Source organism: Osmerus eperlanus, chromosome 9 (genome assembly GCF_963692335.1).
Source record: "Osmerus eperlanus chromosome 9, fOsmEpe2.1, whole genome shotgun sequence".
Classification (NCBI taxonomy): domain Eukaryota; kingdom Metazoa; phylum Chordata; class Actinopteri; order Osmeriformes; family Osmeridae; genus Osmerus; species Osmerus eperlanus.
Window position 1 is genome coordinate 14,938,007 of NC_085026.1, and position 24,636 is coordinate 14,962,642.

General features: G+C 45.4%; 1 protein-coding gene across 1 annotated transcript; it reads left to right on the forward strand.

The window, feature by feature from the left end:
- The first annotated feature begins 653 nt into the window (after positions 1–653).
- Positions 654–24,202, forward strand: prkd1 (protein kinase D1). Its single transcript, XM_062470227.1, has 20 exons — positions 654–1,092; positions 10,851–10,989; positions 14,228–14,359; positions 14,659–14,822; positions 15,114–15,137; positions 15,503–15,707; positions 16,322–16,399; positions 16,621–16,819; positions 16,973–17,096; positions 17,320–17,397; positions 17,481–17,614; positions 17,738–17,898; positions 18,045–18,097; positions 18,867–18,939; positions 19,117–19,223; positions 19,849–20,010; positions 20,403–20,501; positions 21,689–21,956; positions 23,384–23,469; positions 23,688–24,202. Exons 1-20 carry the CDS (start codon positions 928–930, stop codon positions 23,913–23,915), a joined length of 2,679 nt encoding a protein of 892 aa, XP_062326211.1. The 5' UTR covers positions 654–927; the 3' UTR covers positions 23,916–24,202.
- The last annotated feature ends 434 nt before the right edge of the window (positions 24,203–24,636 follow it).

The window sequence follows — 24,636 nt, forward strand, 5'->3', positions numbered from 1 at the left end:
AGCGTGGGAGGAGAGGCATCAGCTGCTCTGTCTCTCATAGCAACAGCCTCACTCTAAACTCTCGTTGATAACATGCCAACGCTTCACTCACACACGCACACACACAGACAGACAGACAAACACATCCAAACACACACACACCATAGGGTAACTTAAAAAGAGATATACTGTATAGTACAGAAGTGTATACTGTCATAAGTAGACTACGACTGCTGGAGCACACACTGAAAAGGGTTATTTCGTCCATTTTAATGCTTCGACACATTTGAAAATATTGTTATAGAGTATTTTTCAGCTAATGTATATGTTTTGTAAATTGAATTGCTCGTAGGCTAATACCACATTGAACCGACATAACTAAATTGTATATCTATAAATATTTGCCCTATCACTGTTTAAATATTCACTGAATCTCTAAGCCTCTCCTATCTAGGTCAGGCAACACTAAATATGCTATTGTCTCATTAATCAGTTCAGATTTTGAAGTAGAGGTTCTATCCACATGACATAAATGATGAACGTTCCGTAAAAAGCGCTCTGTCGCTGGGTACAGATCCTCCGCGCGCCCCGTCCTTCCCCGCTGCGCCCTCGCGCATCACTCTGCCTATTCAATGATGAGAACTCCAGCAGCTATCAGCCAAGAGGCGGGCTCAGTCTGATCACAACTCAACATTCTAACATAACTGACGTCTATGGCTCCATCATCGCCTCTCACCGCTCGAAAATTACTTATTATCTCTCCAACCGATAAGCTTTTTCACACGTCCTTTATTTTATTTTTTTCATTTTTCTAATCATTTGAATTCATGATTCGCTTGAAGAATTGAAGTTTGGGTTCGACTCCGTTATCGATCATTTAGCAGTTACAGATATTTTATATCTTAATCTCTGACAAGTGGTTATTATTTTGTCTCAAGGGAAATTCATATGAGTGTGCCTCCGGTGATCCGGCCGCCGAGTCCCCCCCCGGGGGCGAACGGCATCTCGTTCCAGATCCAGATAGGACTGAGTCGCGAGCCTGTCCTGCTGGACTCATGCGACTTCAGCCTCGCGCAAGTCCGGGAGATGGCATGCTCCATAGTCGACCAGAAGGTACCGTTACAGTCGTCACTTTGGTTACGGTTAACTTTGTTCCCAGGCTTCACAGTGGACTATACAATCAATTAACTTTACAAGTAGGCTAATGTAGTTTGTTTGGTAAAAGCCAAAAAGTTATTCAACATATGTAATGAACTGGCATACAGAGGTTGCCGACTTTTCTTTCTACGTAGGTGGTCAACAGACCTAAAGAGTCAGACCTATAGGCTATTTATGATGAGCGTCACCGACAGCCTTTAGTAAACAGATAAATAATTGCCAGCCATTTCAACAACTGTGTTAAAACTTACACTGATTATTCAATAAATCCTCTATGCTTGTTATCTGAATTAATATCCAGCTGTATTGAAGAAATAGCCACAACTTCAAACAGGGCCTGCATTGGAAACACACAGGCTAATTTTAAGCTAACTACCAGTCCTACAGTGGCCAGTCCCCTACTAGGACCCACAACTATTAGATCACTGGACCTTACCCATTCTGGGCTGCAGTCTCAATTGGTTGTCATCCACAGTTGTAATAGTAGATTATGTGTCTGTGGCTGTCATGGCGTCTTTGTAGAACTACAACAACGCCATTACAGCCACAGTCAAAGTGTTACTAGGCAGTCAAAGGGAGACAGCACAATGTATTTTAATGTTAATGCATGTGTCTGACATGAATGTTACCCACCAATGATCTGACTAGTAATGGCACTGGTCAGGCCATCAGGTTACCAGTGAACTGCAGTAACATAACAGCTTTCTGCAAACATGATGTGAAATTATTATTAGCTCAAAAAAGTTGCCTGTGATTTCTACTAAAACTATCAAGGTTGCACCTATGTCATATGCTGTACTATGGGTGTTAACATTCTTTGTTGTTTTTTTTGTAATCAGATGTGGCATGGCATTGCAGTAAAAACACCTCACCCTGTCCCTGGGTTGTCAGTGCTTTCCAGAGGTGTGTGTGTGTGTGTCTGTGTGTGCGATGGTACAGTATGTGTTGTATGCGAGGCGACGGGATTAGGTATGTTCTTAATTAAAACAACAGGTCTGCTAGGAGCTTCAACAGCCCACCTCAACACCTCCCAGATATGGTGTGTGTTTCACTGAGGATCCCTCTTGTGTTTTCTCATCAGAACTCTTAGAACACTCAACACTTTAAATAGTACAAGGTGAAATGGTTAATGTGTACATGTGTGTGTTTGTGTGTTTGTGTGTGATGCATATGACAATTCTAAGCAGTGAGGGGAGGTTGGTGTTCAATTGTTGTGTCAGGGAGAGACTGGAGCTCAACTCCTTCCTGGAATTCAACCAATCACCAACCTTTCTTAAGATTGAAGGACTGGTTTTGCCACTTTTGACAAATCGGATGACAGTTTCTCTTTACAATACTACTGTGCTGTTGGATTGACAAGAACATGCTGCATGTAGCCAAAGCAGTCTGGATCTGCAGGCAGTTAGTATTCTTTACCTTAGAATCAATGGGGCTAAATGGTGTATACAAGTATGTCATCTTTGTCTAATGGTAGATCTTAGCTGGTGACCAGGGGTTTGCTTACACAGGACAGCCAGTATAGTAAACCCCTCATCCTCAGGTACAGTCATGTTTTTGGTTGTGCTGGATTGTGGGCTGTCTTTGGCACTTGAGTGAATGCACAAAGCACCCCAAATCATTTTCATATAATTGCTCTTGAGAACACGACCAGAGAACCACACCAAGGAGAATGTGACGCAAACACTGACGAAGCTGGTATTATATTCTGTTTTCACATGCATCTCAAACAGTGTGATTTTCAAGTGCTTGTGGAAAATATCAAGGAGTCGAAATTACAACATTTAGATTCCGCTCAATTATTTCTATTGCTAATGATTGCTGCATGCTGAAATGGATACGCACCGCATGATGGCCGTCAAGGATGCAGGCATGTAAACAATCAGAGCCGAGGGTGTGCCATGTGTACCATGTGTAACCCTGAGAGTGGGCTGGCTGTTTGTATACAACCCACTGTGATCCTCCCCTTACGCTGTCCCAAAAGAAACCTCAAAATCACACCTCGCACCACTTCTAATCCGCCTCCTTCCTTTCTCCAGTCCCCTCGGTAGGTAGCCTAAGATGCTGTTCCAAAATACCCCCCAACCAGATATTCCTTTCTTTTTTCCTCAGAATTTCCCTCCAATTTTCCCTCCTCCTCTGCTCCTCCTGCTCGGTCTTCTTCTTCTTCTCTCTCTCCCCCTCAGTAGGCAGTCTAATAGGCCGATCCATCAGACCTTTAAAGCTCAACACTATCAGCTCTAATTAAAGAGAGCTCTGCTTGCACCTTTTCACCTCCCCACCTCTTCAGCGGTCTCTGAGCTACAGGGGGGTGATGACCTTGCTGGTGTCGGTTCTCCCCTCCCAGTTCAGAGGCAGGAAGGTGAGCAGTGCACAGGGATGGACTCTGCAAACCATATTCAACCTATGAGTCTGGTTCTAGAGAACTTTGAACCGTTTTACAGGTAGGCCCAACTGCAATTCCCACAGTGGTTAACTTTCTTAAACTGCAGTCAAGTCCTTGAACTACAGTATAGCTTAATTTTTCCATTTACTATTCAAACAAAGCCGTTAGCAATGATTCTTCAAACCTTGATTCCCTTGGAAACCCTGATTTATATGCAGTTCTTTATCTTCTCACTCACAGCGGCGTGTCAACCAGAGAAACAAAAAAAACTATTTGAGATTAGCCATGGATGCTGCTTCTCAGTCCTGGCTCACATAAACTTCTCTTATGGTTCAAATCTTGACATCGGCTGTCTGATCAATAGAGGCTAATAGCAGTAATTGGCTAGACAGGAATAACGTTTTTGTACTAAATCTGACCGTAATATGTCTCTGTGTCACCGCAACTGTGCTAACACTGAAACACTTTTCATTAGAAACCCTCACATTGCACACATTTGGGTAATAAACTGAAATTAATCTCTTGTGTTTCGTAAATGCGAAACATTAGTCAAGTGTTATCCAGTTAAAGCTTACCGCACCTCTCTCCCCAAGGTAATAGGAATGAATTAGCTCTATTAGATTCTGTGGTCAGCTTCGCCACATTGCTACCCTGCTTACAGAATAGTCCCCAGTTGCTTGGCAACTGATTATGATTGCCTGTGAAGTATCCATTTGAGTGTCATCATCTGACAAGGGATATAGGCTGGGAGTGTGCTTGTTGTAGGGGTGGGGGGGGGGGGGGGGCCTGATGCTAGGAGGGGGTTCACTGACAGTAGCTAACGCAAGCACACAAGCCCATACAAACAACAAAGTACACGCACACACACAAACATGCACAAAACCACACACACACACAGACAGAAGATGAAGGTTGTATGTAGCGTCTATTGTGGAGCCGCTGTTTGGAAAAGCATTCAAAGCAGTGCCATGTAGCATTATTAGCATCATGGAGGAGATGCTGTGTAAGAGCTGAGAGGTTTTGAGGCTCATGGCCCCTCTCCATCCATCCGACAGCAACGAGAGCTCTCTTCTTCTCGGTCTGGCGGTAGAATGAAAGCCCTTCTCTGGCCCTCTCCTGCTAATCAGCCCGAGAGATGTATAAGACTACATTGAGGACCATTGTGTTTTTCCACAGTGAATATTCATTAGAGACAGAGGTCTTCTCTCTCTTCAAGAAGAGAGGATAGGCAAAGCTCTGGTCATTAGACTGCCATTGTACTTAGATACTTAGATTAGTTAGTTCGATTTCAACCCAAGTAGAGGTGATGTTTGGATATTTTCCTCTTGTTTGTTTCCCCCCCGACTACCCTCACCAACTTACCTGTTGCACTGTCCGTCTTTCTCTAATACCCGCTCTTGTTCACGCTCCCGCTCAATCTTTCTCCGTTTAAATGTGTTTAATTACTGCCGTGATTAGCTAGGTGAAGACAGCACGACTCAATAATTAAAATGACTAAAAATAAGAAATGTTTCCTGTTAATGTGCAGTGCTGAAAGGTTAGTTTACTGTGGTGGCAGGCACTGGAAAACACAATTACCTCCCCAGTGGCTGAGCGATGCTAGCTAGCGTGAAGGTCTCTGTTACCACTGCATCTGTTATTTTTACTCTGGCTACACCAAGAGGAGAAAGCTACTTTCAGAGAAGACTACTTTCTCTCTTGTCTCTTCTTCTCTCTGCGTGTTTCTAAAGAGTGTCTCTGGTGTTGAAAGAAACAAACACAGCTTACTTTCTACAGACCGGCTAGCTACTTTGTCTTCATGGTTTCTCTGAGGTTGTTTTGATTGTTGTCCCGGTGACACAGTCACCTGTTCTTTTTTCTCTAAAATGTGTTATATATCATATTAATGTTTAACCACTTGAACCTCACCAGGACGGTTTAGTCTGACAGGAAGTAGAGATCTCTCTTCCTGTGTCACTGGTGCAGCATCGCTGATCGCATTGAAGTGTTCCCTCCATTGTTTATACAGTCTGTGCAGGTTCACTGAACTGAGTTAGGAAGTTGAATTAGATAGTTATATATAATTATATGTCAGATAGTTATTCTGCTAGTTGAAACGTTTCAATAATATCAGTGATTGCTACTAATATGTAGTCTAGAGTGTAATTTCAAGAGAATGTGCTAATTTCCATAACCTGTTTAAAGTAGTTTGACAGAACTCTGATGTTATTAGGCTACAGTATATTATTCTGAAAACCAGCTTCACACTATATATCACTCCCCCCCCCCCACACACTCACCTCCCCTCACCCTGAAGTCTGTACTGTGGTGTGTGTTAATGAGAGCAGTGGAGAACCCTACCACACACAGTCAGACGCACACAGAGAGTCACACACAGTCAGACACACATACATACTGTACACACACACACTCACACGTACACTCTCACACAGAGCAGTGTGACTATGGCAGAGGAGGGGGCCATGCCATGCTAGCAGTGCCCCATAACTGTAAAATACTCTCTAATAACGTGTGAACATTTGGCTATTAAGGTGACAATGAGATTTTTTAAAGTGCTTTTTAAGTGATCTATAATTAGATAAACTCCACAAGTCAAACTATTAAAGATACAATTTGTGTATTTTTCAAGTGTGTATGGTAGATAGAGATTTATACAAATAAATCTTACGCTGCCCTGATATTAATTAATGAATATGATGTGTGATATACTGGTGTACAGTATGTGACGTATACATTTCCGTCTATATACTGGTGTACAGTAAATGCTGTATAAGCTCCAGTCTCAGTAGGCCTAGGATAAATACCTTAATATCATGCTGATATGGAAATACTGAATGACAAAGGTGTGCTTCTATAGTTAAAGGTGAATCTATGTCAAGGGATGCTTCATTCTGTTATGATCAGCCACCATTATGGCACTTCGTCCATCTTGCCCTACAGTCTCCTTCCTGTCCAGTTTCAGGCTACCTGTTCACTGTATGAACATGGGCAGGGGTAGGCACAGTGTGTGTGTGATAAGTGTGTATTGGTTGATGTGTGTGTGTATACCAGAGGGAGGCAGGGCAACAAAGGGGCCCAGTGGTGTAACAGTATTGACCCATGGTGGTCACACCACAGTTACAGCTAGAGAATGACAGGCGACAGCAGTCTGTGTGTGAGCCAGCTGGACGCAGATAGAATGGGCAAGAGGGTTGGGAGGGGGAGTGTTGCTCATACCGCTGGTCCTACCACACTGGGATAATGCAGTAGGTTAGAATAAAATGGAAGAGAATAGACTAAAATAGACTGACAATAAGCAGTCAAAGAAACAGATGAATAAAATAATGAACAATAAAACAGAACAAAATCAGAGTAGAAGTTATGTATTTTCCGAATGGATCAACAGCTATGACCATTTTTTTTTCTCACAAATATCCATTGCCAACTCAACTAGGCAAATGACCCGGCCATACAGTGAGCATCCATAGACCAAGTCAGAATAAACCATTGGGAAAAAGCACTGTTTCTGTAGTACGTGGCAGCATGACACCCATGGACACCAGGAAAGGTTCCCACTGCTTCATTTCTGTAGCATAGAACAATTGAGCCACAGGGACTTTGATTGTTTGAACATTTACATTTAGTCATTTAGCAGACGCTCTTATCCAGAGCGACTTACAGTAAGTACAGGGACATTCCCCCGAGGCAAGTAGGGTGAAGTGCCTTGCCCAAGGACACAACGTCAGTTGGCACGGCCGGGAATCGAACTGGCAACCTTCGGATTACTAGCCCGATCCCCTCACCGCTCAGCCACCTGACTCCCCATGAACAGTAACGTGACCTTCAGTGTAGTTCCGTCTCCCTGGGGACCCATCATCTCCCCATGGCACCTGTCTGTGACCCTCCTTGCCCTACGCAGGCTACTGGCGACACACTCAGAGCAACTGAACTGGGATCTTAAGGCTGACCTTTGATAATGAACTCTTCTCCCTGCATGGTACCTTTCTAATAACCCTGTCTGGAAAGGCTCCGTGTTGTGCCATGGTTTGGAGATATTAGCCTTGGAAAGGATATGCTGATCCATATACATATGGCTGGTAGGCATGTTGGCAGGCAGGCAGTTAGACAGGCAGGCAGTTAGACAGGCAGGGAGTTAGACAGGCAGGCAGGCATATAAGCAGGCGGTCTGGAAGGAAGCTATGATGATCTGGTTGGACTGGTTGGGTCTCTCATCTGGTGTCAAGCACTCCGACACATTTAGACAGTACTTGACAATATTAAAAACACAGACCACACATGCAACAGACACCTGTCCTGGTTGAGGTCTTATTAATACGTGGCTCTGAGTCTAAACATCTTCTGCGATGGCTGAACTAACACATGATTCCTGCTGTGTTAACAGGGTAGCAGGGAATGTTGTATAAGCGTTTATGTAACCTGCTGTTGATGGGAACAGATACAGTTCCTTCTCACTGGGGACACACTCTGTAGGTGGAATGTAAGGCTGAGGATCAGGATGTGAATGTGATGTCAACTGATTGTGATGTCATCCCTCTATTTTCATACAAGTAACATGGAGTGTATGGTATAACAGAGATATGGAATTTCTGTTTTCCTGGGGGGGTTTCTCTGTATTCCTTGAGGGTTTTAGGTTGGTTTAGGTGCAGAACTACGGGGCATCCATGAAGCCCTCTGTGACTATGCTTCCAAAAAGGGCTATACTATTTTTCTGGATGTTCTTTGATGGTCTTATAATGGAAACATCAATGTGAGCATGGCCAACATGACAATTGATGAGATAAAAAAAACAAAAAAACATTTGAAATGTACTTAAATTACAAAATGTTCAAGTTCATTTTTAGTTCTTTGTTTTTTTGTTCTGTTTTTCTAGCTCATGTCTGGCTTGAGTGCCCTGATCAGAAAGTGGAAATCACAGGGTGCACTTCCTGCGTCCCAGATGCTCTTGGGTATATTTAATTCCCACGAATCTGACCTGCCTATCAGGGTTTCATCGCAACGTGTCATGCTCTGACCTATTATATTATGTTCTATTCTACCCTGCCATACTCAGTGGAAGAAGAGATGGAGAAATACTTTTGTATATTTGTTTGATGTTTTCTCTCTGAGTAGATAGTTACAGTGTGGGTGGAGCTGGGTGTTGGCAGTTAGAGAGACCTGCTGATGATTCATTCCACCTTGTGAGCCTCCTCTGCTCTCCCCCCTCTCTGTCACTCTCTCTCTCTCTCTCTCTCTCTCCCTCCCCACCCTTTCCTCCCCTTCCTCTCCTCTCCCCCGTCTCTCTCTCATCTCTCCCTTCCTCTCCTCTCCTGACCTAGTCCTTTTGTTAAGAGGGAACACTCATCCCACTTATTCCCCTCTCAATACCACGCATACACACGCACGCACACACTAAAGCCTACAACAAACTACAAACACAACAGCAGAACACAACTAAACCATCTCTCTAGGCTGGTGTCTGTCAGGTTATCTGCAGCAATATTAGCAACTTGTAGCACCATCAGAGAATCCAGTGCCTTTTGCATAGTAATAGCATATTATACATGTCTCAATAGGCTGTGTGAGTGCATGTGTAAATGCGTCTCTAAGCTTGTCAGATAAATGAATAGTGGTCGACGGCAAGAGAACCTTGGTTTCCGCTGCCATGACAACACTACTGTTACAGTGGCGTTGCTGTCATGGCGACCTGAGAGCCACACACTTACGTCTGTGCATCTTTTTGTGTCCAACCTGATTTAGCCTGAGGTAGGCAGAGAGCAGGGAAAATCAATGCTATTAGTGAGAAAGACGAAAAACAGATCTGGAGCTTGCTGTTCTTCCTCCAGCTATTTTGAATGGGCAACATGCAACACTATTGACTAAACTATTACTCTTCAAATGTCAGTTACCCTCAGGATCAGGTTAATTTAATAGTACAAACGTATTTTTGTTACCTGCTCTTCATGAATTACTGCTTCACAAATCAGTAACACAACTCAGACATCTGGACTGACAAAAAAAAAAGAAATAATAGCCTGGCTAAGCTTTGTGTGTGTGTTTGGTGGTGTGGGTGCTATTGACTAGAGAAAGAAAAGGATTCTGGGAGTTTAAGGGCATGTGACTTGTTCACTGGTCAATGATCAATGTCTGGCTGGTTATGGCTATAGAGGAACTGGACCAACGTATACTGTAGCTGCTCCATCACTGATGTAGGATGTAGACTGGTCTACATCCTGGATCACCCTGACCTCTTCCAGTACCCCCACTGTCTCTCTCCGACATATGGCTTCTCTTAGAGGACAACATGTTAAGTCAACTTTGCTCTGAAATGTTCAGTAATTGTACAATACATTTAATGTATTATATACATGCACTTTTTACAAAGTAATAAATCATAATTCCACTCTACATAAAAAAATATTTAAACGACTACCATAATGTTAGCTACTTGACCGGCTGATGATATTCTCGGATTGGCCATGTGCTGTTGTGACTGGGCTCTGGGGAGATCAATAGCGTGTGATTGGCTGTGGCGGTTTCCTGGGCCCGCTCACAGGTCAGTCGATATGTTGCTCTTCTCTCTGCCAGGGGATTGATCTGGTTGCTGCTGGAACTGTTAATCTTAAACAGAGAGGGTGTTTGGGCTTGTGGGTTCCACACTGGCTTGCTCTGGTTTCTGTTAATGTCGGAAGGTTAGACGCCTACAGGATCTGAACTCATATCGACATCATATTGTTCGTTATTTGATGACGTACACAGTTTTTAAGGATGATATGGTTAGATGTTGTACAGTATAGGTGAATCGATATCCATCTTTCTTAACAAGTCCAAAGCAATAAAATATAGGAATGACAGTTGCACATTCCTAATTCAAAATATATTTCCGTTGCATAGAGGAGTCTAGTCTGTTAGTACATTCTCCAGAGCAGTAGCCTAGCAGCGGATCCGGGGTGATTTCCTGGAACTCGTCCCGCTAACCAGATGAAGAACAGGTTCCATGTTTTAACAGAGAAATTATGAATGAGGGCTGGCCTGGAAGAGCGCTTGTGTAGTAGGCCAGGTTCACATATACTGTCATTTTAGGATGTCGCCCAAATCTGTCATGTTATGAGCTTTTCAATACGGTTTGACTTTTAGAATCTTTAAGCTTTAGATTTCATCGTCCAGTCACGAATAAATAAGATACAGGAAATAGTAGTTCAACAAATGGAATGACTAACAAAAAATGAAAGATGACAGTCTTTTTTTGTTGATTCCTCTACTCCAGTCCCATGAGGGTTTACTATAAACATTGACATAGTCTCTCCATTTCCTCTCTCCTCGTTTCCAAACCCCTCATCCCTCTCTCTTCTAGTTTCCCGAATGTGGTTTCTACGGGATGTATGACAAGATCATGTTGTTCCGCCACGATCCGTCCTCGGACAACGTCCTCCAGCTGGTCCGTTGCTCCTCAGACATCCTGGAAGGAGACCTTGTGGAGGTCGTACTGTCAGGTATACACGCTGACACACACACATACACACATTGGCACTCACTCACGCACACAAAAACACACATGGACACTCACACACACGGGCGCACACACACACACACACACACACTTCTTTGTGCCATGTTGTAAAATTGAGTTCTGGTGCAAACGCCATGTGGCTGCACTGAGAAGGAGGAAGTGATGTCGCTTTGCGTTTGACACAGCTAAAGTGTTTTTCCAAATGCTCTGCGGGCGTCTCTTCTTCCATCAGCGCTCCGGCAGGTAATCAACTTCCTGCAACGGTGTATGAGGTAGACATGGGAGACTGACACCTCACATACCCCCCAAGTACACCCCACACTTGGGTAAGACTGGAAGTGATACTCTGTACACACACGCGAGTGAGCAGGTGCACACACACACACACACACACACATTCTAATGCAGTAGATTTAAAAAACCTGTCATGACACTTTGTAGCGTAGTATAGTGGAGGGTTAGAGAGGTATCACATAAAAACAAGCTCCATCTCAAAGTGTGTGTCAGGTGAGTGATTATTGAATGAGACTTCACCCCCAGCTGAAGCAGGGTCCTAGGGATCCTGACTGTAGCCCAGGTTATTTCTGGATCTGGATCAACACAGAGCAGTATGTTGTAGAGAACGTGTTCGTGGTGAGTGGTAAAACACATGGTGTGTGGCACACAACCTACTTTGTGTAACTCAACACATACCACTTAGCTCACACCTGTTTGTAACTGCTGGAAATTGGTGAAAATTTGACAAATGTGTCCTTGGAGAATAATGTCCTTGGAGCACACGTGATAACCATTGTAGTATGTGTAATTACTTGTCATAAAGTTGGCAAAAGGATACAGTATAGATGCTTGAGATGCAAACTGTAGGAGGGAAGGTAGAAGCACGTAGTAGCCTAACAGTAACGTAACAGTAACAGTCCGCCATACAGCTTAACTACACCTGAACCGATAATGCCTTTGTAGACATTCAAGGAACTACCCCTTTAGAGGTGAGTAGAATAAACACCGAACTAATGTTGGGTTTCGCATTTGGTACATTCGCTCTCTGTATTGATAATTTCAAGGTTCGGCAGGTAAAATAAACACTTTCGTGTACGTGTTAGCTCTGCCTGTTGTTTGCCACCAGGCTTCCTGTCAGCCTCTCCTGTCTCTCCTCCCTCTCACAGTTTGATCATTTGGGCTGCTGGTGCACAGCAGTTTAATGAGTGTGAAGGTGGATACGATGCTAACAACACTTTAGCTGCCACCAGCTACGGGGTGTGAAGATCGTAGACTAGCTAACGGAGCTCCGTGCTGCGGAATGCAAACAAGAGCGCCCCGGAAGGTTGATCCACGTGAATATGGAGGGAGAAAAAAGGAGGGGGAAAGTGACTTTTTAGGTTCAGGAAGGGAAAAAAACATGTTTAATATTATACGATCATGCAGAGTCCCGCTAGAGTGAACAAGATGAATGCCTCAGCATGATGCCAACTTGTTTTATCATGTTGTGGCAACAGAGAAGCTCAACATACACAGACCTAGAGGATTACTACAACTACTAATTTCACTTCAGAACACATAAATAAACATAGGTGTCCTAAGACGCCATTGAACACACACACATACTCTCTCTCTCCCTCTCTCTCTCTCTCTCTCTCTCTCTCTCTCTCTCTCTCTCTCTCTCTCTCTCTCTCTCTCTCTCTCTCTCTCTCTCTCTCTCTCTCTCTCTCTCTCTCTCTCTCTCTCTCTCTATCTCTCTATTTCTCTCTCTCACACACACACACACACACACTCATTTTCTGAAGCATGTAATGACGGTTTACAGGTTGTTCAACTTCTAAACATATCTTGGCCTTTAAACAAAAGGCAAAACAATAATTTGAATAAATGGAGGCAATTTCTCCCTGTAGAAAGTCTAATCAGGCTGCATTCTGCTTAAGCAGGCAGAGACTAGCTTGGTGGAGGGCTCAGGCTCGGTGCCAGTCATCAGGCTCTCTGTTCCCATGCTGGGCTCCAACCCCCTTCAACGCTCCCAGCAACTCCTGCTACACACGGACAAACACGAGCCAATCAGGACCCTCCTCCATCTGTGGCTGACAGCATGTACAATCGCTAAACTCCGAGGACCCCAAGGACAAATACCTGTTTGTTTACAAACCATTCATTTTATTTGATACACAAATCATCTTTTCTGTTTTGTTTTTTCATATGGACTGGGATGGGGAAGGATTTTCTATTCTCTTGGCCTTAGTTTAACTATTTGAATGTTAATCTTGATACTAATGCAGAACATCTGGCTTTGATTAGTATATCTGAAACAGTTCAATCTCAAGATGTTAAACTAGCAGATAATGGGATCATCCCACGTTATATAAGACACACAGAGTTTCAAACATGCTCTGTAGTGCTGGCTAGGGTTGAGTTAAGGGATCTCAAATCTGCTCCATCTGCTGTTCAGGCCTGTAGACACCAGGCAGGCCAGACCATCAAAATGTCTATCCAGGGCATCGATGAACTGAGGGCCTGGTGCCTTAGGTCTCAGCTGTGTGTGTGTACGTGTGTGTGTGTGTGTGTGTGTGTGTGTGTATGTGTGTGTGTGTGTGTGTTGGATCTTAGAGTAGTATTCTCCAACGTTGGCCAGATATGCAGCCATCTGGGACTGGGTGCCATTCCAGACACAGTCAACACTGTGACTTAAGCGCTGAAGAACTCAACAGCCCGTCTCTTCGTCCAAGCCCGTCCTCCTGCTCTGTTTTCCCAACACCAGCACAGCCCACCACCCTGCATCATTGATATTCTTACCACAGCGTCGCTAGGAGAGAGACATCACATCAGACTGTGAAGCCTCGTGGCCTCCAGATCTGGCTGTGTTTCTGTGCTGCTACGCCCCAGTCGGACTGTGTCACAGAACTTCTCCTTAGGTCTCGTCTTGCCCTTGATTTGCATCATTATTTGTAGCATCCAGCCGTGGGGTCAGATGGCTGAGCGGTTAGGGAAACGGGCTATTAATCAGAAGGTTGTTGGTTTGATTCCTGGCCGCGTCAAATGATGTTGTGTCCTTGGCCAAGGCACTTCACCCTACTTGCCTCGGGGGGAATGTCCCTGTACTTACTGTAAGTCGCTCTGGATAAGAGCATCTGCTAAATGGCTAAATGTAAATGTGTAACCACTGTGTTCTATGGTCCAAACCTTCATGTCTGCTCGTGGCCTGACGGCGTCTCTCTGTGTGTTCCGCTGTTTTTCAGCCTCGGCCACAGTGGAGGACTTCCAGATCCGCCCCCATGCTCTGTTTGTCCACTCGTACCGTGCCCCGGCCTTCTGTGACCACTGCGGCGAGATGCTCTGGGGGCTGGTTCGACAGGGACTCAAGTGTGAAGGTGGAGGAACGCGCGACTGTTTGACTTGTTTGGCGCTGTGATGATCTGTCTCTCTCAATCTCTCTCCCTCTCTCTTAATCTCTGTCCCATCTCTCTCTCTCTCTGTTGCTCATTCTCTCCCTCAATTCATTCTCTTTCTCAATCTCTCTCTTCCTCTCTCTAAATCTGTCTTTTTGTGTCTCTGTTCATGTGTCTCTATCTCTCTATTTCTCCATCTTTCTCTCTCTCTGATTCCCCAACCCCCTATCGCAAAATAACCAGCTTTTATGACCTTCCCTGTCTGTCTCCCTTCTCTTAAGGCTGTGGTCTGAACTATCACAAGCGCTGTGCCTTTAAAATTCCCAACAACTGCAGCGGTGTCCGTAAACGGCGTCTGTCCAATGTGTCGCTGACCGGCATGACAGGGCTGACCATCACTCGCTCCAACGATCCCTCCCCCAGCCCCTCAGACGAGGCCTTACTGGTGAGCCACACACGCACACGCACACCCACACACAACACATGCACGCACACACACAAACAGACAGTGAGACAGACACAAAAACACACACACGTACACTCAAGCCAAATAGTCTAATAACCTTGCAGAGCATGCTTCTGCATTGTGGAATCTGCTGATGTTATTCTAGAAGGTGTCTGGTGATGGTTGCACTTTCTTTCAAAGCCTCTGATGCCTCCTCTATTTGACTTTCTCCCTTTCCTCCCTCTCCTCCCTGTCCTCCCCTGGGTCCTTCCATCCCGCCTGCATGTCCAGTCTCCTGTCAGTCCCAGCATAGAGGTAGGCAACACTCTCTAGCCCTACACCACTCCTGCCAGTGAGCGTGTGTGTGCCACCCCCATACTGGAGCAGCCTGTGTGCTACCAGAGAACTATCAGGGAATAAACTGTAGATCTGTGGTCTTCACCCCTGGTCCTCATGTCCCACTGTCCTGTACGTTTTAGACTTTTCCCTGCTTCTACAAACCCAGATTCAAATGGATGGTAGTTATCAGGCTTCTGCAGAGCTTGATACCGATCTATTCATTAGAATCCCGTGTGTTGGAGCTGGGAAACATCTAGAACATACAGGACAGGGGGCCCTGAGGACCAGGGTTGAAGACCACTGCCTGACTAGATCCTATTTTCCCCTCGACCTGTCCTCAGCAGAAGACCCAGTCAGACATCTTTCCGGGAAGAGAGCGGAGGCTCTCCTCCTACATCGGCCGTCCCATTGAGCTGGATAAGATCTTTCTGTCCAAGGTCAAGGTGCCCCACACCTTCCTGATCCACTCCTACACACGTCCCACTGTCTGCCAGCACTGCAAGAAGCTGCTCAAGGGCCTCTTCAGACAGGGCCTGCAGTGCAAAGGTAACACCAGATGGACGATAGAGTGAGAAGCAGTTTAAACATTTTTAAGAGATGATATACTGTCTATTGTCTTTGTTGTATTTTGAATAAAAGCAGTTATAGCAAGAGCTGGAGAAAGGGGGATGTATGTAAAAGGAGAGAGGAGGATGAGATGGAGAGAGGATGGGGAGATAGGGAGAGGAGGAGGATGAGAGAGTGAGAGGATATGAGATGGGGAGTGGAGGAGAGGAAGCGATAAGACAGGGAGAAGGGGAGATCAGAGAGAGAGAGAGAGAGAGAGAGAGAGATAAAGAAAGAGAGAGAGATAAAGAAAGAGAGAGAGAGAGGTGGGGGTGGAGTCAGAGATCCTGCTGCATACAGGATGTTGTGTTAGTGATACCTGGAGCTCCACCAAGGTAACTCATCTGTGAGACGCTGCACAGAGCTCTGATATGAGAATATCCTAACTTCTACAGGGCGCTATCTGTAGACGGTATTCACTAGAAGAGGCCTGGTTAGACATTCTGACAGCAGGCCTCTCTCACTCTGTCCTTCTCACGCTCTCTCACTTAAACATACAAACAATATTCTCTTTCTTCCTCCTTTCTTTCTTTCTTTCCTTTCTTCTTCCTCAGACTGCAGATTCAACTGCCATAAGCGATGTGCTCCAAAAGTGCCAAACAACTGCCTTGGAGAGGTGTCTAAGAATGGAGGCGAGTCTTTCTGTGTCCAGCTGACATGGTTGATGGTAGACAGACACTGAGGATATTTGCTGTGTAAACCGAACCCAGCAGAAATGTTTTCTCTGCACTCCCGTCCACACATATCTTTCTCCATCTTTCCGTGTCTGTCTATGATCCATGGCCAGACACAGGCCTGATAATAATCCTTGTAATCCATCTCGCTGTCCGTCTGTCCGTCCGTCCATCTGCAGACCTGCTGAGTCCAGGGGTGGAGTCGGACGTGGTGATGGAGGAGGGCTGTTGCAGTGACGGGGACGGTGAGCGAGGCGGAGGTCTGATGGAGGATCTGGAGGACAACATGGCGTCTGACGCTGCGTTACTCGAGGCGGGGCAAGGTGACCTGGCTGACCTCGGGGACCAGGACCTGGACGACTCCAACAGGGCCATCAGGTGACCTGTCTCACGCGTCGCATCATCTCCACTGATGACCGTGACAGGACAAGCGGCTTTACTGTGTTTGTTAGAGATGAATACTTCAAAGGAAATGTTAGGGTTAGGGTTTGAAAACTGCCAAAGCGTCTTGAACCCTCACTTCCTGTGCAGCCCGTCCACCAGCAACAACATCCCCCTGATGCGCGTGGTCCAGTCGGTGAAACACGCCAAGAGGAAAAGCAGCAACTCCATGAAGGAAGGATGGCTTGTCCACTTCACCAGCAAGGACACCCTGGTCAGTCTGGAGAGATCCCGTCCACTCACCTAACCCTTACATCTGTCCATAAATCCACCAGTCCATCCACATCGATTTGCCTAATTCTCTCAGAAGTTCCTGTAAGAAAGTGTTTGACAGTGGTCTGATTTAAAAGAAAATCAGTTGTTTATACTGGCAGTTAATAAAAAATGTTATAAAAACATTTGTTTTCCCTTCCCTGTCTGTCTGTCTCTCTATGCAGAGGAAGAGGCACTACTGGAGGCTGGACAGCAAATGCATCACCCTGTTCCAAAACGACACAGGAAGCAAATATTACAAGGTATAGGCTCCCCCTCCTCTGTGACATGATGTGATTGGTTCAATAGCAAATCAACCATAAAAATCAATTTCCTGTTTGGACAGGAAATCCCCCTGTCTGAGGTGCTGTCTCTGGACCCAGCCCGGACGGTGAACCTGCTCCCGGAGGGCGCCAACCCCCACTGCTTTGAGATCGTCACTGCCTCTCTGGTCTACTATGTAGGAGAGAACCTCCAGAGGTCAATTCATCGTCCTACAAGTCAGCATGTCCAGTAAGTATGCACGGGAACAACCTCGTTTGTGACATAATTTGTGTGTATCAACCCCCCCCCCCTTCCCCCCCCCCCCCCTCCTCCCCCCAGGTCTGGCGAGTGCGGTGGGGGTGGGATGGGTCGCCATGGCAGCATGCTGGTCAGTGGGGTGGGGCAGGATGTGGCCAGGATGTGGGAAATGGCCATCCAGCACGCCCTCATGCCCGTCATCTCCAAGGGCATGTCCCATGGATCGCGTCACGCCGGACACAGTATGTGACCCCCCAAAACACATGAGATATAGACTACACATGCACAAAAGCACATACTAAATAGACACACACACACACATACACACATACATACGCCTTGGCACAAAGAGACAAAAACTTGCTGACTGTGTGTCTTGTTCCAACAGAGGATGTGTCTGTCAGTATATCTGTGTCCAACTGTCAGATCCAGGAGAATGTGGTGAGTAGACAATATTCTGCTTCAGTCAATGTCATTTGTCTCTACAACATCCACAATGTCTGGAGGTTACTGTAGATCTAGTGGTCAGATGAGGGGAAATACCATCAAACACAGACAGTATCCATACCATATGAATGTGATTTGAATGTAAATATCCTTACACAGTATCTACTATATTTACATTTTACATTTAGTCATTTAGCAGACGCTCTTATCCAGAGCGACTTACAGTAAGTACAGGGACATTCCCCCCGAGGCAAGTAGGGTGAAGTGCCTTGCCCAAGGACACAACGTCAGTTGGCATGACCGGGAATCGAACTGGCAACCTTCGGATTACTAGCCCGATTCCCTCACCGCTCAGCCACCTGACTCCCCTATATGTATCGTTCACCGTGGTTGAAGTTCCTCTCTGTGAGGTGGCGTTAGTGTTGGGGGATGTGTGTCTCCTAGCTAGCTGTTTCTGCAGTCGTCCCCAAGCAGTGCTGCGCTGTAGCTGCGTAGCTCCCAGAGGTGAGCTCATCACTAAGAGCCACAGATACAGATTATCTTGATTGCCCGTTCAGGCAAGGCGTTACCATGGTTTCCGATGGCAAAATGGATAACAGTGATAACAGTGACAGTTTCTTGGGCGTCTCTCTGAAAGTCAGAACAGGACTCTGGGCAGGAAGCTGTCATGGGAGGAACCAGATAAGATAAAAGAGATAATATTTGTGATGTGATTTGTCATTCTACGTCCTGATGCTTTTGTTTGTTTCGTTACCCTTCACAGGATATCAGCTCTGTGTATCAGATATTCCCTGATGAGGTTCTTGGTTCTGGACAGTTCGGGATAGTTTATGGAGGTAAGGACTTAACTCTACATCGCTAGTCTTCATGCTGGAGCCTTGTTGTCGACAGTGTTCAAATTCTCTCTTTCTTTGGTCACACTGTGAAGATGCCTCCCTAAGAATACAGGCAGGTAACTTACAGCATGTGCACTGTAACATGCACTTGACTGCTTCCATGTTTCTACTCTGCAGGGAAGCATAGGATAACAGGCCGAGACGTTGCGATCAAAATCATCGACAAGTTACGTTTCCCAACCAAGCAGGAGAGCCAGCTCCGAAACGAGGTGGCCATTCTTCAGGTAAACACGCATGTGAACGAGGTGGCCATCCTCCAGGTAAACAGGCATGTGAGCGTACACAGGCCCCCTGCCATGTAATGCCCTCCGCAACTGGGAGAACGGAGAGAGCGGAGCCTCCAGAATATGAATGCTGATAATGAGGTGATTATGATGACAGCACTGTGGGGGTGTGATCACCTGTCAAGTGTGATCCTGCCGCTTAACCGAGGTTCTTTCCAGTGTTCTAGAATCTTTTTAGTTCATTCACTCAACAGCTGGAAACATCTCAGATATCTCACCTGCCTTCCAGAACATTTTAGTACTCTGCTCATGGATGGATTGATTCTTTAATTTTTGTGCCGTGCACAAAAAGGGCCTAACTCTCGTGGGTTTACAAGACAGCAAAAAAGTACCATTGCGGTGGTCGAACATCTCATTAAATTTCATTAAATTACTAAATTAATGACAACTATAACATTATTAATTACGAGTTATTTTACAGCTTGGCCTTAAACAAAACATTCTGCCTTTTCTTTTTACAGGACAAAGATTGGAGTTCTTTGTCCTGTGTTCTAGAATAGTTCTGTCCTCATTGGTTTTCTCCCATTCGTTTTCTAGAACTTGCGTGCTCTGTCCTGTGTTCTAGAACCTCCACCACCCTGGCGTTGTCAACCTGGAGTGCATGTTTGAGACTCCGGAACGGGTGTTTGTTGTCATGGAGAAGCTCCATGGCGACATGCTGGAGATGATACTGTCGAGTGAGAAGGGAAGGCTGCCTGAACGCATCACCAAGTTCCTTGTCACACAGGTAAGCCTGGATGACAGGCTGGCTGCCTTGCAGGCGACACACACACACACGCATTCATGCACAATTGCACGCATACGTACACACACACACACACACACACTTACACACATACACCCAAACACACCCACAGACATATATGCTCACACTCTTATTTTTGTTTGTTTTACATGGTCAGTTACATGTCACAATGGCTCATGTTTGTTGTTTAGTGTTTGTGTGTGTGTGGTGGACCTCCTGTGTTAGACTCTACATTACAGTTCCATACACACCTCTGCTCTACAATCGTCATCAATGTCTTAACCTTTACAACCGGTGCATAATGACTTCTTTTCACTTGTTAAAACACACTTAAACTGTGTTTTTCTTTCTGTTTTGTTTGTTTGTTTTTACAGATTCTTGTAGCTCTCCGTCACCTTCATTTCAAGAACATAGTGCACTGTGACCTGAAACCAGAGAATGTCCTGCTGGCTTCTGCCGACTCCTATCCTCAAGTAAACACAAATACACTCACGCTTACTGTACACAAACTCCAGAGGATCACACCCGAGCAGGCAGAAACAGAAACAGTTATTTCACCTATGTAAACATGCTCTTGTATATCTGTCAATATTGTGGTCCTGTGGAGAAGGGTTGCAGGCGGCAAAGCTACGATTCCTTTTCTAGTTTTCTATGTGTCTTGATTTTAATTATATACTCCTAATTATCCTCCTGTTCTTTTAACTATCCTCCCCCTCTACCCTCCCCCAGACTGTTGCAGTGTCTTTGGTCCTTTACATAGTTAGAATAATTGACATTTGGGAATGACTGGAGTTGTGTATGGTAGAATTAACACAGATTCTCACAGAATGACCAACAACAAACTGAAAATGTGTCTTTTTGTTTTTTTTTCCTATTCAGCTACAGTTATGCAGAATGAGCTATATTCCAGATTCTAAATATTCCATTACAGTCTATGTTCAGTGTTCCACTCCTTATATGACCTTGGTCTTTTCCTCCTGCTCTGAAACAGACATTTCCATTTGTGTGCTATGTAATAATGATAGGGCGCTTCAGAATGTTTTGTACGTTCATCCTGAACATAAACAGTTTACCAAGAATACCCTGACTGTCCCTTTTCTATTTGCAATAACATAACTGCTAGACTGTCTGGCTTTTTAAGGGATATGAGTAGACAACCCAGGAGGAATCCTCTAACAATACTTTATTTCCTTTATTTCTCCTCGCTTTCTTATATAAGTAATCTCTCTGCAGGGATTACTGACTGCAAAGAGTAGTCATTTTGGATGTAGTCCAGGCAGGCTGAAAAGAGAGCAACTATATTGGATGTAGTCCAGTCTGACTATACCCCTGACCAAAGTATTTTGTCCAGTAAGAGAAAGCACTTGGAGAATCATTAAACAATGTACTGTCATTTCTTTCTCTGGTCCACACCTCCTCTTCTCTTTCTCCTTCTATCCTCTAACCCTTTGCCTTCTATTCTCTTCCTGCTATCCTCCTCTCTCCTCATATCAACCTCCTCCTATTATCCACCTCCTATCCTCTTCTCCCTTCCTCTTCTCCACACCTTGTCCTCCTCTTCCTCCCTTTCTTCTCCTAATCACCTCCTATTCTCCTCCTATCCTATCCTCTCCCCCTCTTCATCCTCCCCTCCCCCTCCTCCTCCTGTAATCCTCCTCAGGTGAAGCTGTGTGACTTTGGCTTTGCCCGCATCATCGGGGAGAAGTCGTTCAGGCGGTCTGTGGTGGGCACGCCGGCGTACCTGGCGCCAGAGGTACTCAGGAACAAAGGCTATAACCGTTCTCTGGACATGTGGTCGGTGGGCGTCATCGTCTACGTCAGCCTCAGCGGAACCTTCCCCTTCAACGAAGACGAGGACATCCATGACCAGATCCACAACGCTGCCTTCATGTACCCCCCCAACCCCTGGAAGAAGGCGTCCCAGGAAGGTGGGTGACCGGAAGGAGAAGGCAAGGAAAAAGTCCAGAGAAGTTACCTTGAAATACGTCACACGTACAAGTACATTGGAGCAACAAGAAAAAATCCCTTTTATCAAATGGTGTTGATGCCATTTGATGCTGGTTTGGGCTGCTGTAGTTTGTGGTTGTTTGTGTTTGTGGTCAAAAAGCTTATTTTTACAGGTGAAATTAATTCGAAGTTTATTGCAGCTCCAACAAATAGAATGATGATTATTTTGGGTGTAATCTGTAACTAACCTAATTAAACAAAAATATAGTTAAGACAAAAAGATTAACCCACAGAGCATCTCCCAATTCTACAAAATCTTTCTCCCTATTTCTACTTAATTGTAGCATTGGCCATGACAGAAAATGTACAATGTATTAAAAAGATAATTGTCATACCTAGTAGATCTATCTAACCAGGCTCCTTAATTATCCTTCTGAACGCTTGACTATGGTGACTCGGATGTCTTTTTATAGACAACTCCACTGTGTTTGTGTGGTTGTAAGCTAGACAAGCAAGTACTTACCAGGGTGAGTCACTATTATGTTTGTATGAGGGAGGCTGCATAGATGGCTAACTGTACACGCTGTTCCAACTACACTGGGGGTGAAGAGAGGACGCAGTCTACAACATCAATCTTGGCTGCGCCGCCATATGGAAACAAAGCTGGCATGTGTCACATGTATCATGTCCTCAGATGAGAGAGCAAGAGAGAGAGAGAGAGAGAGAGAGAGAGAGAGAGAGAGAGAGGGAGGGAGAGGGAGAGGGAGAGGGAGAGGGAGAGGGAGAGGGAGAGGGAGAGGGAGAGGAGAGAGAGAGAGAGAGAGAGAGAGAGAGAGAGAGAGAGAGAGAGAGAGAGAGAGAGAGAGAGAGAGAGAGAGAGAGGGAGATCATTAAATGAGAGAAGGGAGAAAACAAACTCAATTAAAGTGTGTGTGAGAGAGAGAGAGAGAGAGAGAGAGAGAGAGAGAGAGAGAGAGAGAGAGAGAGAGAGAGAGAGAGAGAGAGAGAGAGAGAGAGAGAGAGAGAAAAATGTGCCTGAGAAGCAAGAGTCCGTGTGTGAAAAGTTGAGAGAGGGAAAGGAAAAGGGGGATAAAGGAGGCCAGGACCAAACCAGTTCTTGTGTCAACCCATTCATGTGAATAACACCAAGCCGTCAGGCTTCTATAGAAGACAGGGGCCTCAAGGTCACGGATCCCAGCTGAGGCTCAGAAAACTGTGACCCCTTAAGTAACGCTAACATGATGTTAGCTTTGCTCATTAGCCCCTGCTGGCTCTTTATGAGGCCCCCCTGGCCTTCTGCAAACCCAGTTACCTAGACCTCATCCCAGGCCCCTGGACAGACCCAGATAGACCCCTGCCCAGACCCAAGCTGGGTCCCAAACCTGACCCATCCGCTTTGTTGTTGCAGCAATTGACCTCATTAATAACTTGCTGCAAGTCAAGATGAGGAAGCGCTACAGCGTTGACAAGACTCTCAGCCACCCCTGGCTGCAGGTGAGACGCAACTACACTATCTGATATTCAGCACAGTTAGATAGTAGAGTCATCAATATGTAATATTTAATACTGAACTTCAAGCTGTTGTTTTGTTGTTGTTGGTGCTATTGTCATATTTTCGTAGTTGTTGTTTCTGTGTGTCTGATCATGTTATGGCATGTTATGTCATGTTATGTCGCGGCACTGTTGAACACCTCTGTCTGTCTTGTCTCCAGGACTACCAAATGTGGCTGGACCTGCGTGCTCTGGAGGGCAAGATGTCGGAGCGCTACCTGACCCACGAGAGTGACGACCCTCGCTGGCAGCACCACGCCGAGCAGAACGGCCTCATGTACCCCGTCCATCTGGTCAACCCGCATGCTGACGTCAGCGAGGGGGCGGAGCCTGAGGAAGGGGAGGAGGAGGAGATTGTCACCCTCAGTGACCGAGTCAGCGAAATGTAACAGACTTACGAGAGATCAAAGAGCATTCCGGCAGTCTCTGCACATAGTATTTCACCCCAAGTGTGGAATGTAAACACAGTCGCTACCTGCATTCTAATTCCTCTACCATCTCTCCTACTGAGCAGGTTCTGGGTGGAATATACATAGTCACTGTCTGTTCTTTGTCTTAGTCCACTACCTGTTATTCCCTGGCAGAGCCAGTTTTAACCCTTTTTGCTGCCTTCGGGTCACATGAGCCAAAGGTTCATAACGAACCATCGTTGTGTTTACCCAATTTTACCCAATACAAAAACAAATAAAAATAATTTTCTTTTAACCTTCGCAATGTGGGGGGTCTGAGACAGCCCAACGGTTAAAAGAAAATGATTCACTTTGTTTTTGTATGCAGTAAAGTTGTCGCAATACGACGGTGGGTCACAATGACTGATCGGTCACAATGACCCGAAGATAACACAAGGGTTAAGGGAATATTTCAGGGCAGTGACCAGTCAGAAATTATTGATGTATGTTATGAAGTTAATTTACAGCTAGTTTGTTCAATTAAGATGTGACTCAGACATAATCAACTGGGTTGGTAAGAAGAGTTTCTGATTGGATGATGCACAACACTTTACCCCTCTAGGGCTAGACCTGAAATGTTTTGCCCCTGGGTGTCAAGTTGTTCAGCTTCATACATGATATGCCAGACACTGAATAATAGAATGGATACAAGCATCTGTTC

Bases quoted from the DNA above. Each gene is read 5' to 3' on its own strand.
- prkd1 (XM_062470227.1), top strand. From the start codon at position 928: ATGAGTGTGCCTCCGGTGATCCGGCCGCCGAGTCCCCCCCCGGGGGCG. The intron at 14,360-14,658 runs GTGGAGGAACGC...CCTTCTCTTAAG, and splicing joins ACAGGGACTCAAGTGTGAAG to GCTGTGGTCTGAACTATCAC. The intron at 15,138-15,502 runs GTAGGCAACACT...ACCTGTCCTCAG, and splicing joins CTGTCAGTCCCAGCATAGAG to CAGAAGACCCAGTCAGACAT.